The sequence below is a fragment of the Papio anubis genome, chromosome 10, assembly GCF_008728515.1.
Source record: "Papio anubis isolate 15944 chromosome 10, Panubis1.0, whole genome shotgun sequence".
Taxonomy (NCBI): domain Eukaryota; kingdom Metazoa; phylum Chordata; class Mammalia; order Primates; family Cercopithecidae; genus Papio; species Papio anubis.
The window spans coordinates 108541751-108558521 of NC_044985.1; the positions used below are offsets into that span (position 1 = coordinate 108541751).

At 42.5% G+C, this 16771-nt stretch overlaps 1 protein-coding gene across 1 annotated transcript in view; it reads right to left on the reverse strand.

The window, feature by feature from the left end:
- The window catches only part of DOCK10 (dedicator of cytokinesis 10), a 281526-nt gene that overhangs the window by 8919 nt on the left and 255836 nt on the right, over positions 1-16771 (reverse strand). The window contains 5 exon segments of the mRNA XM_031651896.1: positions 1684-1874; positions 3414-3624; positions 6707-6853; positions 15947-16060; positions 16202-16324. Of these exon segments, the coding sequence (XP_031507756.1) occupies positions 1684-1874; positions 3414-3624; positions 6707-6853; positions 15947-16060; positions 16202-16324 (786 nt within the window).

Here is a 16771-nt window from a genome sequence, read left to right on the forward strand (position 1 = left end):
GCTCAAGGAGGCATTTATCAGATTTGCTGAATGAATGCACAATGCTGGGTTCAGTTCATGCTCATGCACGTGGATGGCCTCACTTGTGCAGGAGTCCAAATCCTTTAGTGCATAGAAGCTTTTAATGTGGCTGTCAGGCTTGGGAAGGAAAATGGTAAAAGATGAAGGAAGCTGACTTCAGGGGCCTGTGACCAGCAGGCATGGCCAGTGTGGCAGATGCAGTCACTGGTACTGGGTGTACCATCTTTTGCTTCTTCAGATCCAATCTCCACTTCCCTCCACTCAGCTATGTGCCTAGGGAAGTCATCCTGCATGGGACAGGACCATGGCTCTCATGCTTTCTGGCCTTCTCGGCCCATGGGGGACACAGACAAGGGAGGTAGGGAAGGGGAGAGTGTAGTCAGTGTCAAGATCAGTAGCATTAATTTTTCCTTTGGCTTTTTTTTTTTTTTTTTTCTTTCTTTTTTTTGAGATGGAGTCTTGCTCTGTCACCCAGCCTGGAGTGCAATGGTACGATCTCAGTTCACTGCAACCTCCACCTCCCAGGTTCAAGCGATTATCCTGCCTCAGCCTCCCAAGTACCTGGGATCACAGGCGTGTGCCACCATGCTCGGCTAATTTTTGTATTTTTAGTAGAGGTGGGGTTTCACCATGTTGGCGAGGCTGGTCTCGAACTCTTGACCTCAAGTGATCCATCCGCCTCAGCCTCCCAAAGTGCTGGGATTACAGGCGTGAGCCACTGCGTCCAGCCGCCTTTGGCTTTTAGGCTCCAATGCAGCTGTGCAGGGTGCTACTACTGATCTTCCTTTATTTTAAAATTTAATACTTTGTTCCTTATGAATACTTTGAGGATCAATTTATTAATACAATAAATAAAAATTCATGCCTTATTCCTGATTTACTTGGGGCTCCCTTTAATTTTGTGCCCGAGGTGAGTGCCTTACTCACCTCACCTGCCTGGCTGTGGTCAGAGTACTAGGCCCCAGGCTTCCTGCTTGCAGAAGCCTCCTTATCGCCAGCTGAAGCCACTCCTGTCTACTTGTCTGTCATCAGACAGACTTCTCAGCTCCCCTGTCTGCTTCCACTAACCCTCCTCTGCTTACATCTTCAGGTCTACACTGGTCACACCGCCTGAGTGCTGCCAGTCCCTGTGCCAGCCCTTTCTGGCTTTCCCAAATGCTGCACACATTTTTGGGAACAGTTTATTTACTCTGTCCTCCTCAATCACTCACTGAGCATGCCAGCTGCTTCCTGTCACAGCTCTGCCAGACAGATAAACATGTATGCACCTTTTATGAACTAGTAATCATTCTTTTTTGGACTTGTTTCGGAACAATTTTTTAAGGCCCTTAATGACAGATATGTACAAGAATGTGGTGTTTCTTCATTTGTTAATTCATTTGTTAGTATACACATATAGGACACAGTTATCCATAGAAGATGGGATAGCAGAGTGGAGGAAGAATACATTTTATTTCAGCTAAACCTAAGAAAGAGATATCTACAGGTTTCGAGTAACGTTAATGCACATTGACAACTCGAAGCAATTTTAAAGACCCAGATAAAGGTGTTCTCACAAACAGAAAAATGTTTCTTATATTCTTTGTAAACAAAGTTCCCAGGGCATTTTCCACCCAGTTTCATTGGCCATGTGCATCTCAGCCCTGGGCAATGCTTACTCACCTTCACGCTGACACTTCCTTGCAGTTTGAGCTGCAGTCTGATCATGTCCACTTCTTCCATTGTGCAAAGCTGATTAAGCTCAGAAACCTTCTTGGACATCTCGTCAATTGCCACTTCAATTGGATTCAGTTCTGTGCTCGATTGGCTAATGACTTGTATTCTCTTCTTCACGTAGGGGAACAGGTGACTCGCTGCACAAAAGCCATACAAAAGGGATTTCAAGGTTGAGGATTAGTGAAGAGTCAGGGGTTTCCCTGAAGGACCAGAGAATCACCTATCATTTCACAGCACATGGCACCTTCCATTCTGCATGCTTTTCACGCGTGGGAGTTACTTTTTCTGCTAGGTGCCATCCTCTCTCATACCTCTTAGCTTTTGCCCAAACTCCTTTGACCTGGTGTGCTCTTCTGCCTTCACTGCTAACAGACCCTCATTCTCAGGGCTGTTTTAGGCCTTTAGATTTTTTTTCTTTTTTTTTTGAGATGGAGTCTCGCTGTGTCGCCAGGCTGGAGTGCAGTGGCGCGATCTTGGCTCACTGCAATCTCTGCCTTCCGGGTTCAAGTGATTCTCCTGCCTTAGCCTCCCAAGTAGCTAGGACTACAGGTGTGCACCACCATGCCCAGCTAATTTTTGTATTTTTAGTAGAGATGGGGTTTCACCATGTTGGCCAGGATGGTCTTGATTTCTTGACCTCATGATCCATCCGCCTTCGCCTCCCAATGTGCTGGGATTACAGGCGTGAGCCACCGCACCCGGCCAGCCTTTAGAATTTCTAAACACTGAAAAGATTAAAGCTTCCACAGCAACTTGTAAATTCATATAAAAACTATACTAACCCACAATACAGAATGCCTAAATATATGCCAAATAGTATATATTGATACAGCTTTGTTGTGGCTTTTTTATTTCAAAAGTTTTGGATACATTTGCTGAAGGCAGATGCTTGTCACAGTTTAGACGTCAGTGCTACTGACAGGCTGTAGCCTAATCTGAGATGGCCCAGTTCTCAAAGCGGGTTACTGATCATTTCCTCCAGAATGCCCTTGCTCACCTTGCAGCCAGCCTTAGGAGCCCCCACGGGTGCTCTTGTTTCATTTCTCATGCTCTGCTCACCTGAAATTCTTGCCTTACTTGGTTCTTTCTCCTACCAGACTGTGAGCACCTTGAGGGCAAGAATCACGTTTCATTTGCGTTGCCAGTAGCTAGAACAGTGCCCAGCCCCTAGTAGGGCCTCATTAAATGTGTGTTGAGGAAATGAAGGGATGGCTAGCTCACAGCATGGATCTAGAGAGCGCATAGAGGGATATTGGAGATCCACATCTGCATTAGCTCTCCAGATGAAGAATGTGAATCCCAGAGTGGTGGTTTAGAATGTCGCCCCAAAGCACACGATGAGAGCTGCTAACCCTGAAACAGTTGAAGGTAGACTCAGAGGAAAGTTCAGAGTGCCTTGTGCCTTTCCCAAGGCACTGACCCCATGACCCTTCACACTTACAACCTAAAGGGAACAGGTATGCAAAGCAACTCTTTTGACAGTTTCTCCTCTGGTTGACTTCTGTTAATAGAGAATAAAGAGATGGAAATCTCTTCTTGGCAAACATTTCCAAGTTAGCACATTTTGAGTACTTCTCTGCAGGACTGAAATAACTCTTGATGCCTACTGATCCAGCCCTATAAAGGGGCCTGTGCTGGAACAGGTGCACACATGTGGCCCGGCTGCCTGCACCTACTTGTCAGGATCGTCCGTCGCTTGCACTGCTCCGCCACTCCACCGTGCTTCTTGCCCGACAGCGTGAAGGGCGTCTCGAAGACAAAGCGGTTGATGTTGTGGTGCATTTCGAAATCTGTCTTCCGGTCTTCAACTTCCTTTTCCTCAAAGAATGGCGTGACATAGGTCACCTGGATGTAGGCATATTTGGGGTCCAAATCCTTGGGGTTTACCTGTGTTAACAGATTATGGGCAAAGTGAGTGGTGTGCCCTGGAGTGCTCCTGAAAGCAGGAAGCTTCCATTCCCTCAGCTTGCATACCAACGAGGCTGTGCCTCTCCCCTTGGAGAAAAATAGGCAGTCACATCATTTCAGAGCTAGGCAGGATCACAGAGAGAATAAAGGTTGGACTGCACCTGAGCAGCCTGGTCTGTAGAGGGGGGATTGGAGCCAGCTCACCAAGTAGCTGAGGCTCTTCCAGATGTGCCTGGTTGTGGCATGTTATTTAGTCCTTTATTTTCTCTCTTCGCTGTAATGAATGTTTAATCACCTTTGTCTGGAATGCAAACTTCTTTTATTTCTTAATTTTGTTCATTATTATTATTATTATTTTTTGAGACAGGGTCTTGCTCTGTCTCCTAGGCTGGAGTGCAGTGACACGATCTCGGCTCAGTGCAACCTCCGCCTCCTGGGTTCACGTGATTTTCCTGCCTCAGATTCTCTAGTAGCTGAGATTACAGGCATGTGCCAACACACCTAGCTAATTTTTGTATTTTTAGTACAGAGGGTTTTGCTGTGTTGGCCAGGCTGGTCTCAAACTCCTGGCCTCAAGAGATCTGTCCTCTTGGCCTCCCAAAATGCTGGGATTACAGCCATGGGCCACTGCACCCAGCCCTAGAATGCAAGCTTCTTGACAGTATTTCAAATGAAAACTTTTAAAAAATATATTTTGGTCCCTCTATGATTTTACCCATGTATCTAGACTGGGGCCACTGGCTTTGGGCTTGTGGCAAGGAGGGAGGTTCCTTGTTTTATTTAGCAGATTAGCTGAGGAGCCTATTACATGATTGCGAAATTTTGTAGTTTTAATGTCAGGATCCTTCTCTAATCTGTAACAAGTCATCCTACGCATTTTTAAAAAATTCAACTCTGCTTTGGGGAGTGAGTTTGACAAATAGCAAGGAAGACAGGCTGGGGGTACTAAGAAAATCCAGGAAATCACACTTGCTCTCCTTTGGAGTTGGAAGAGATGGAGTTCTCAGCTTCTTTTCTAATGAAACCTCAAAGAATTTTAAAAATTCTTCCAGTTTTCTCCATCTGTCTACCCATCCGCTGCCTATCCAGTCCCAGAGATTTGAGGGACCTCCTGAATTTATTTGTAATGCTACTACTAATTACACTATAAGGTAGGTATAATTGTAACCATTTTATAGATCAAAAATAGAGATTTAGAGTGACCAACTAATTTCTCTAAGATCATCAGCTGATCGGTGGTGGGATGGTAGAATGAAGACTCAAGTTGTTCTGATACCAAATTTGGCATTTTCTCATCCCCCACGCTGCCCCAGGAACTCTGTGCATACTTTCTACTTTGGAGAGCCAGTAACACAGTAGTTCCAGCTGCCTGCCTTTCTGGGGAAGGGGACTGTAGCCATCAAGCTGAGAAGGAGAATGATGAACGCAGTCACAAAAATTTCTGCCCAGACTCAGGGATTTCATGCCCAGATGCCTCCAAACTTGAGTTTGTAAAAGAGGACAGAAAAAAAAAAAAAAAAAAAAAAAGACTTCTATAGCCCAATAGGACTGTATGCCATTGGGCAAAAACCATCTTATCCACCTCCATCTTCTACCACACTCTTCTATCCAACCTGTGTTTCAAAGGCCTGCCATTCTCTACACATATCTCCCTCTTTCATTCCTCCCCATCATTGCATGTGCTGGGCTTCTCAGCATGCCCTTTGCTTCCAGCAAACTAACTCAAACATCATCCCATCTATGTAATGCTGCCCAACCAAGAATGAGCTGTTAAGAGAGGTCCCTGCCCTGAGCTTTCCTTGTACAACTTGGACTTTGACTCTCTGGTGATACTTGATTGTAATCTATTTAATTGGCTGTTTGCACAGGTCCTTCTCTTCTTAGCCCCATGTGAACTGTGAGCTCCAGAAGGAAGAGACCCTGTGTGCCTCATCTCCAGTTCTGGGCTTGGCATTCAGTAGGCATTTGATAGAGGTTGGCTAACTGAACAAGAGTGTATAAGAAGATGCTGAGTAATCTAAGAGAAGAGGTAAGTATTTGCTTTCTGGAGCCAAGAGGAGGGTAACTGAATGTTCAAAGGTTAATGTAATGTAACTGGCAAGTCTGCCTCTATTATAGGGGACAGCTTTCAAAATTGGTGTGGCCTACCGTGATGGTTAATATTAAATGTCAACCTGATTGGATTGAAGGATGCAAAGTATTGTTCCTGGGTGTGTCCATTGCGGGTGTCGCTAAAGGAGATTAACATTTGAGTCAGTGAACTGGGTGGGAGAGGCAGACCTGCTCTCAATCTGGGTGGGCACCATCTAATCAGCTGCCAGTACAGCCAGGATAAAAGCAGGCAGAGGATGTGCAAGGACTAGACTGGCTAAGTCTCTGACCTCCATCTTTCTCCTGTGCTGGATGCTTCCTGCCTTCTAACATCAGACTGCAAGTTCTTCAGCTTTTGGACTCCTGGACTTACACCAGTGATCTGCCAGGGGCTCTCGGGCCTGCAGCCACAGATTGAATGCTGCACTGTCAACTTCCCTACTTTTGATGCTTTGGGACACAAGACTGGTTTCCTTGCTCCTCCGCTTGCAGATGGCCTATTGTGGGACTTCACCCTGTGATCATGTGAGTCAACACTCCTTAATCAACTCCTTTTCATATATACATCTATTCTATTAGTCCTGTTCCTCTAGAGAACCCTGACTAATACGCCTAGGAAGACTTCCCTGACAATAAATATTTTCAATTTGCTGTTTTCTCCAGTTCCACCACTGAGCCCAATTACTTTAAGGCTTTGATTGCTATTCAAATGTAAATAACCAATGGAGACATAGAGAATTTACTAAGATCTTTTTAAAAGTTACCCAAATAAACACATATAATGTTTTTGACTCTTCTTCCCTCAAATTACTAACCAACTAACCAACCAATAGGCAAACAAGCAAAACATCTAAAATCGTTTTAGTAGTTTACTTTGCATCATCAGGCAGAAAATGAAAACTTAATGTGGTTAAAGAATAAAAAACTCAGTCAATTGTTAGCACTTGCATGAAAACTGATTTTCCTCTACCTTGTTGGAATCCTGGATTATCTTCACATTGTCTGCTCCAAATTTATCTGCATAGAGCTTGAGGAGTCTTTGGGAAATCTCGGACAGACCTGTCAGCTTAGGCTCTTTATAAATATACTCTTTACCTTCTTCTTCTTCAAAAAAGCCCTATGGAACATAATGAACCACCAATTTTATTAGAGAATGCTAGTCATAAATCAAAAGCAAAACAAAAAGCCATTTACTTAAAAAATATATACAGTTTTTGGTTGTCATCCAATCCACTGGTTAACACCCTATAACATTCAAAATCGGAGAAAACACAGTGAAGAAAATAAAATATCATCTTATAATCAGACATTAATGTAAATATTTCCTAGCCAGGCCAAAGAAACTCATGAAATATCTTGCAAATACTGTTTTCTCTATTTGTAGAACTCAATGGTACTACCTACTTGCATATATTTTGGGGGAAGCATGCCCTCTTGTGGTAGCTTGGGGTAGAACATGAAATATGGAGCAATTTTTTGCAGCAAAGAGCAGTCAGTATCCTTTTTAATAAGATCTTCTATAAGTCTTTGAAACTAACATAGGAAATGTGTACGGCATGTAAAGCTATTTAAATGGGCTGACGTGCATCCCACATAATCTTCGATGAAAAATCACAAGACTTTATATAGTTGTCGTAACAGAAATTACATGTGTTATGCTCCCAAGTACTGCTATTTAAAAAATAACTTTACATCAACATGACTTCAGGGACCTGCTGAAACTTAGCTATATGTAACTTAATCATGCAATCTACCTTACTAAGAGATCTTTTACATTCTTGAAAAGGAAGACATTATAGGATTAAAAATAGCAACCATATCATCATTTTTATTCCACAAGAGCAAGTAGGTTTTAGCCTCTATTAATTTATTTGTCTGGTTGGAAGCAGAGGGAAGGGAAGATTCTATTATCTGAAGATAACTAAGTGAAGCAATCTTTGTAATTCCTTCTCTTTGAAGAGACACAGAAGCATTTTTCCTGTGGAATACATGTGGCCTCAGAATACCAGATTAAGTTTGGAGTTAAGAACCCAAGGATATCTGGTTTCTTTTTTTTTTTTTTTTTGTAGAGTCTTGCTCTGTCGCCCAGGCTGGAGTGCAGAGGTGTGATCTTGGCTCACTGCAACCTCTGCCTCCTGGATTCAAGTGATTCTCCTGCTTCGGCCTCCCAAGTAGCTGGGACTACAGATGTGTGCCACCACGCCCAGCTAATTTTTGTATTTTTAATTGAGATGGAGTTTCACCATGTTGGCGAACTCGAACTCTTGACCTCAGATGATCCACCCACCTTGGCCTCCCAAAGTGCTGGAATTACAGGCTATATCTGGTTTCTGCTGATTGTAGAGTTGACCCATAAGGAAATGGCTTTTGAGGTCTGGGTGAAGACACTGGACGTCAAAAGGAAACTTAGCCATATTAAAAAATCACTTTTGACTATTTAAAAATTATATGATAAAAAAAGCATAGGTGGCCGGGTGCGGTGGCTCACGCCTGTAATCCCAGCACTTTGGGAAGCTGAGGCAGGTGGATCATGAGGTCAGGAGATCGAGACCATCGTGGTTAACACGGTGAAACCCTGTCTCTACTAAAAATACAAAAAAACTAGCCAGGCGTGGTGGCGGGCACCTGTAGTCCCAGCTACTCGGGAGGCTGAGGCAGGAGAATGGCGTGAACCTGGGAGGCGGAGCTTGCCGTGAGCCGAGATTGTGCCACTGCACTCCAGAATGGGCGACAGAGCGAGACTCCGTCTCAAAAAAAAAAAAAAAAAAAGCATAGGCAAAGTGTTCCAGTGCTATATTTTTTCATGGTTAATGTGAGACAATCTAAGAATATTGATTAAACTCAAATCTGTATGATGCTTTATACTTCAAAAGCACTTTCATACATGCAAATGGGATCATCTTTAACAGGGTAATTTGTATTCTAAGTGTACTGTAGCTGTACCTTTGCAGAAGCAAATGAATAAGGTCTACTCCATAGTGGAATTCTTGCCAATCAGGTAATCGCCTGCTTCCTTGCACATCTCCCTAATTGACTTTGGGCTTTCTAAAGGCAGGAAGTGTGTCTTCAACGTTGCATGCCCAGTGTTTAGCACAATGCCTGGTCTTTAGGGGGAGGTCACTCTATTTGTTGCGTAAGCAGATGAATGAAAGAATTCTTAAAGGGCATACATCTTAAACAGGCGTATATGCACCAGGCATAACTGGAAAATAGTCCATGGCTTTAAATAAAGATGTTTTTAATGAACAATTTCTTTGAGAAATGTTCAAGACAAAAATACAAGTAATTATAAGTGCCTTGACCCCAAACTGCTACAAAGTGTCATATGATGTTGAAAGCTTTTTGAAAAGCAGCTCCCTGTCATTCCTGTAGATTTCATAGGGGTAGTGAGGTCTGACTCCACTCCCACATGACTTCCAGCCTGCTATGTTTTTTTCTGTTGCTGTCTTTGTGGAGTTTTGTCTGATTCAAGGTCAGGAGTTAGTGGCTACAATTGACAGACTGACACATCAGAGAAATAAGACCTTCTGAAGCCTTCAGGCAGAATCCTCATGGGGCTAAAGCTGAAGCAACATTTGCAACTTCAATTTCAAGGAGAAAAATGTCTCTAAGGTTCAGGAAAAGATTTTTTATTTTTCACCATAGTGTGAAAACTAGTATAAAGACACATTTTCACTGTAAACCCCTGACAAATTTCTGAATCTAGAGTGAGCAGAAAATGAGTGGTAGGAGGCAGGTAAAAATTGCCATCATCGGCCGGGCGCGGTCGCTCATTCCTGTAATCCCAGCACTTCGGGAGGCCAAGGTGGGTGGATCATAAGGTCAAGAGATTGAGACCATCCTGGCCGACATAGTGAAACGCTTTCTCTACTAAAAATACAAAAATTAGCTGGACATGGTGACGCATGCCTGTAGTCCCAGCTACTGAGGAGGCTGAGGCAGGAGAATCACTAGGAGGCGGAAGTTGCAGTGAGCCAAGTTTGAGCCACTGCACTCCAGCCTGGGCGACAGTGAGACTCCGTCTCAAAAAAAAAAAAAAAAAAAAAAAAAATTGCCATCATCGTGACCTTTGTGGCCTTGTTCATAACCTGTGGCTTTCTTTCATCCCTCCTCCTTGGGCTATGGGGTGGGAAAATTCAGACTCAGCAACCTACTGGGGGGTTGTAAGGACCACACCTGGTAATCAGATGGCCTTTGGTGAGTGCTAGCTATGTTGAGGATGGTAATGATGATGATGCTGGTGGTGATGACAACAATGACGAAAAAACTCGGTATCTATAAAGCAATTTGAGTTCTGGCTTTTATGCAGCGTAACTCAGTGTTCAGTGCTTGAAAATACATACTTTCAGCTTCTCTTGCTTAGGCAATGAAGTTTTTCTTATTATAAAAGGTCTATTGAAGCTCATTTGAATATTTTGGTAACTGATAAATTAGTGATTGGAACCTTTTTCTAAAGAGCTTGGAAAGGTAAACCTGTTTTGTAAAATGAGTAAGAAGGAGATGGAGGAGCAGAATAAAGCGTTTAATCTGCTGTCCACTGGGGTTTCTGTAAACCGTTTTGAAGCCAGACAAATGGCAGCTCTGAAAATGTTTGGAATGCAGGCTTACCTTATACCCAGGGAAGCTATCAAAGCAAAGCCCACGGAGCTACAGGCACTATCTGAAGGAAGGCTTCCATTTCAGCTCTGTCTATGATATAAATGATTTATCAACAGGGACACAGAGTGACAAAAACCAGGATCAGTTTCTCTTTTGCTTTAGCCCCAAGTTTATAAGCTGACTGAATTTCAAGGCAATGGGAAAGGTGATCTCTGCACTTCCCTTGCCAGTTTGATTTTTAAAATGTCATTTGGCAATGCAATAAACACCTTCATCTGCTCTGGTCAAGAAAGAACACGCCCTGGTTAAACAAGGACTGTATGAATTATGAAACTTTAAGGCAATACATTATGGTAAAAATGGACTTCAATAAACTGTCAACTAAAAGCATTGACTCCTCCTCAGATGCTTTTGCAGGTACGTTAGCATCTTGCAATGTCCCTGGATCATCACTGTGATGTCAAATATCAGGGCCCCTGGTATTATATTAGACTCATTCAAAGTTCACAAAGAGAAGAATGTATTTGAAAAGGAATCTAGTATACAAAAGATGGGCCAGAAAATGTCAATACGAGGCTAAATGCTAAGAGAAAAGAAGCTACATGAATGAATTTCTCTGCATTCATGTAGCTTCTCTTAGCATATACATCAGAACTCAATTATGATGTTTATACGGTATAGATATGCGGCCTAGATCAGCAACTTTCCTATAGGCGGAGAGCTATATCATGTCTCAAAGTGGAGATGGCGGTTTTCCACACTACACATGCACCTTTCCTCCTCCCCCAAATTCCTTTTTTATTAAGATCCTGAGATGCAAGTACACCCATACAGGCATGACTGCAAATTATGGCATCTATGGCCTTTGGTGGATAGAATAAAATTCTCCCAGGTCTTTTACTTAATTAATTCCAGGGGCATCTGATATTTTGTTATGTAACGGGTATTCACTTGCTTTCACGTTAAATACCAGGGCCTAAGGACTTCATTGATTATAGTTGATGTTTGCTCACTGCTGCTGTTTCATTACTGTGGAAATCAATACTTCAGGGACACTTTGGAGGACACTTTGTATAGGCTGCTGTATGTCAAATTTCCATATTGATGCTGATGCCGGGTGTTGCATTAGACGGTTCATGTTGTGCAAGACTTGCATTTTTGTAAAGTTCCTGCTATGAATGATCAGTTTTATTTATACTTGTTTTCTAGTGTCTGGCTTATTACAGACACAGTATTAATACCTCAGCCAAAACTATAAAATGAGAGCAGTGGTCTACATGGGACACTAAAAAAAAGTACCCAAAGGCCTTTGTGCAGGCAAAGAGCCTATTGCATGTCATATTTCCATAATCTTTTTAACATCATTGCAAGGCATGTCAACTTGGATATTAAAAGATAACTTTTATACCATATGGGACATAAAGCACCATTATGAATAAGAAATTATTTCTGACCGTGGGGATTATGCTAATCAAGTAGTCAAGATTTTATCTTAAATCTTTGGAACCTTCATTCTGTACACGTTCTGGGGAATGCTGGAGTCTACTTGGTATTTATTTATCATCGAGTGTGAAGTGATGTGTGCTGTCTGCTCCTGTTGAATCCCGCAGTTCTCACTCTCCATGTGGTATCTTGAGACAGGCATTTGAATCTCGTCTAAGCAGTGATGACTGAGGCTCTAATTTGCTGCTTATCAGGACAACCTCCATTAGTTCTCGTTGTTCGAAGGTAGCTGGGTTTGAGCTTATGGAGTGTCATGCTTAGGCAGGTTCTCAGTCAGAGGATTTAACAAAACACTTTGCGTTTTAAGCTCAGACTGGAATTTATTTATTTTTGTTTTTATTTTATTTATTTATTTTTTTGAGATGGAGGCTCACTCTGTCACCCAGGATGGAGTGCAGTGGCACAATCTCGGCTCACTGCAAGCTCCGCCTCCCGGGTTCACGCCATTCTCCTGCCTCAGCCTCCCGAGTAGCTGGGACTACAGGGGCCCGCCACCACGCCCGGCTAATTTTTTGAATTTTAAGTAGAGACAGGGTTTCACCGTGTTAGCCACGATGGTCTCGATCTCCTGACCTCGTGATCCGCCCTCCTCGGCCTCCTAAAGTGCTGGGACTACAGGCGTGAGCCACTGCACCCGGCCTTGGAATTTTTTACAAAGACAAGTGAGAGTACTGCAGCATTAAAAAAAAAAATCAGGTGCAAAATCAGCACACTTTACTGAGGAGTCTGAAAGAAAAATAAAGTTAGGTCATTTGCAAGGGCCCCCCCAATGCTTCCCCACTGCCCCCCTCAGTCTATTTAGTACAGGGGTTTTCAAGTATTCTTTTAGTAGGTGAGTTAAGGGCCCATAATCCCATATTTATAAATGAACATAGAAAATGCTGATATGGTATGAATGTGGGAAGGAATTTAAAGAATTACAAAAAAGTATGTACTGGTCAGACAAGTAGGGCTGAATATGAACAATGTGTGAATATTAAATGTTCTCTCTTTCCAGCTTAACTGACAATAATTATGTTGAACCATATAAAGTTGCCATTTTTGTACATAAAAAAGTGATTGAATATAGGCAATTTCATATGGCTCAAAATAATATGAAGAAAATCCTTTGTCACAGAGCTCTGGGTACTGGCAGGTTATTTTGGACATGGCTTGTTCTCCAAATTTCTTACCTTGCTCCTTTCTGCATCTCTGGAGACTTACCCAGACATATTGGGTAAAGATTTATTCTCCAGTTCCTCTTTTATGTTGGGAATTACTCCCATCACCTCTGAGAATGCTCAGAGCTCACCACCATAGACCCCCATCTCTCTAAGACACTCCTTTGGAAAAAACACAGTTTTTTCAGTATCTTGGGAGGTGTCCACCAATAACCATTACTCCAACTTCCAAAATTCTGACCATTCTGTTCTTAATAAGCTGCAGCTCATAGTGGCCTGAAATAAGTAGACAATCTACAATACCAAGTCTGTGCTACGTATATTTAAGATACGCGGTACCCATACTTATCTCTGTGTGTGTTTGTGTAGGTAAGGCTTTCAGACTACATCTACCTTTAGGCAGAAAGATAGCATGTATGAAAAACAAAGGATACATTTTTTGTAATTCAGATAACTGGCATAAACGTAACTTAGTTAAAGAGATGCAGGATGATTCCAAAAATGAATGAAAGCAAGATTATCTCACCCTTCGTACCAAATGTTGATTTGCACAAAAAGGTTAAGTTTCAGTAAAACCATACAGAGGGAAGTGTGAGGGGTGTTAGAGCATGCAAATGGAGAGTGAGAGTGAGTGAGAACTTACCACGGCCTGGAACAATCAAGACCAAAAGAAGAAAAGAGTAAACATCTGCATTAAAAACTAGTTGAAAAGCAGCGTGATTCACTTCTACCTGCTTTAGAGCCCGTGTCTCAGATAGTGGTTGCAGCAACCATCTGGTAGGCAATCCTGTTTTCATGATCAGGTTATCAATGATTTTTTTTACTTTTTCATTGGAAGGAATGCCTGAGGCGTTACAGAGTCATGTCTTGGTGACCCAGAAGCACATCTTTTGTGCTACTTCTGTGCTGCCCAGTTAGCCTGTGGCCATCTCCCTTGAAACTCTGTTTTTCCCTTTCAATTCTTCTGCTCCCATATCCCCTTCCCTACTTATAGCATTTTCTGCCACTTTTCTTGCTGTCTCACCAATGTCACAAATTGTATATTTTCTTCGTAGCTTGCCAAATGGCTCCAAAGTGTCATTTTCTCTTTTTTCTCTTCCTCTTCTGAAGGTTCCCACACCTCGCTCTCTCCCCATCTATGTTCTCACTTCAGATAGTTCAGATTCTTTTCCATGGACCCCCAAAATGTCTAAATTTGCTTTTTATATTCTATAGATTGTTTATGCAGATCCCCATTTTTCAGACCATTAGTTTCTCTGTCTCCACTATCCTGATGTTGCTGTGTCCTGAGAAAAATCCTGGTTGGATTAATTTGTTTATAATAAGTGGCTACTTGGTGATACTTCTCCTTTCCAGGTAGAAAGTATCTAGCTTTATTAATTCAGAGGTTCTTTCTTTTCTTTCTTTTCTTTTTTTTTTTTTGAGACGGAGTCTCACTCTTGTCACCTAGGCTAGAGTGCAGTGGCACAATCTCGGCTCACTGCAAGCTGTACCTCCCGGGTTCATGCGATTCTCCTGCCTTAGTCTCCCGAGTAACTGGGACTACAGGCACCCTCCACCACACCCGGCTAATTTTTTGTATTTTTAGTAGAGACAAGGTTTCAGCTTGTTAGCCAGGATGGTCTCGATCTCCTGACCTCATGATCCGCCCGCCTTGGCCTCCCAAAGTGCTGGGATTACAGGCGTGAGCCACGGCACTCAGCCCAGAGGTTAGTTTTTAAGCTGCTTTTGGTGAGCAGAGGAAAATATGTACTTTTCAAACAACTTCAATGGGGAGTGACCTAGAATGAACATGCTGGAGTTGACTCCTTCCGCTGCAGTCTTAAGAACAAGAAGCTGAGGCCGGGCACAGTGGCTCACGCCTATAATCCCAACATTTTGGGAGGCTGAGGTGGGTGGATCACAAGAGGTCAGGAGTTCAAGACCAGCCTGGCCAACATAATGAAATCCTGTCTCTACTAAAAAATACAAAAATTAGCTGGGCATGGTGGCACCTGCCTGTAATCCCAGCTGCTCAGGAGGCTGAGGCAGGAGAATTGCTTGAGCCGGGATCCAGGAGGCGGAGGTTGCAGTGAGCCGAGATCATGCCACTGCACTGCACTCCAGCCTGGGCTACTAAGTGAGATGATAGGTTGCGGGGAGAGGAAGTGTGAGGTCTGAGAGCCACTGCCACTCTGAAAATAAAAGCATGGGATGTCTATCCACACGAGCAACAGTCTAAACTACGTCTGCTGAAATATAATAGCGTTATAAGCCTTCCCGAAAAGAAATGAATGGTGCCTGGGTTTATCCCATTGAAAATGTTGCTCAGAGACATTCACAATTAATATATAGTATGTTCACTTTCAGGCCAATACAGTGGCTAAGTAATATTTTCCATCTTCTTCATTGGTTATGCAGTAAACTGGGAAAAATAATGTTGAAATTATACTGACTTGCAATATAGGAAGCAAAATAACCATCTGGTATTCTGTCTAGAAACAGTGGCAGTTTGAAAATAGGAGAAAAGAAATTGTGTGATTGTAAAATCAAAGGTTTGATACGGTGGAGCCCCTAGGAATTCTCTTATTTCCTAGAATATTAGGAATGTTATTTCTTAAAGCATGTTCAATTTAATTTCACTTTAATATATGACATAAACTCATAATTAGATATTTTAGGGTGAGCTGGAAAGAAGAGAATGTTGAAAAATAAGTGCCCTCTTTCTTTGAGAAGTCAGAAATCACTGTTAACTCAACCCATGGATTTCTTAGCTCACTTATTTTCCAACTTAGTACATTCCTATGGACAAACATATAGACCATCACATCCGGAGAAACACTCAAGTATAGTCAGACACAGCCATACCTCTCCATTCACTGGCACACACAGATGTCTCGTAAAGAATGAAAGACAACATTCAACTGCTCAGCAGAATTTATGGGCCATGTTATTTCTGGTGAACTTACCTGCCCATAAAATGCCACACGATAGTAGCGACCAAACAGCCGCTTCTCTGAATTCACCACCTCTGCCACTTTCAGGTATGACCGATGAATGTCATAGTAGAGATCTGACAATTTCTGAAACCATAAGTGAAAGAGTTTCATGAAGATCACGCTGACATACAAATAGAGAGTTTTTAATTTTGAAAACTGTAAGTAATTTTCCAATTCAACATAGGATATTTTACATAACTTCTTCTACAGGGTTGGAATACATACTTTGAAGTCTCGTTGTTTCTCAAAGACAGCAATGATGGGCTTGTTGACATCAGCGATGAGTTCGTATCGCTCAGACTTCCAGAGAAACTCCACACACATGTATAGCTGCTCCACCAGGATATTCTGCAATTCCCCCAATCAAAGTGAGATTTTACATGATTAGGATTGTGGCTCATGCCTGAAACTTGGTTTCAAAGCTGTTGCATTGTCAAACTTTTTCCTCTGTTACTGGCATTTAAAACCCAGCAGGGGATCGTGGTGTCATCTTGGATTCTTGCCTATCCCGCATTACCGTTACCTAATTAGTGCCTCAAAAGTGCTAATTTAAATCTGTGAAATGCCTTCAGATCTGTCTCCTCCTTTCCATTCCCACTGCTACTGACTTACGTACTCCCTGACCCCTGCAACAGTTTTGAGCGAATCTGTTTTCCCTCTCCAATTGCTGCTCTCCAGTAATCTTTCTTTGTAAAACACAAATCTGATCACGAGACCTCCCGTGCCTTAAACCTTTGTTGGAACTCCAGTATGTAAGCTGCTGTCCAAACTCTAGCATGGCCTTCAAGAAGCTCC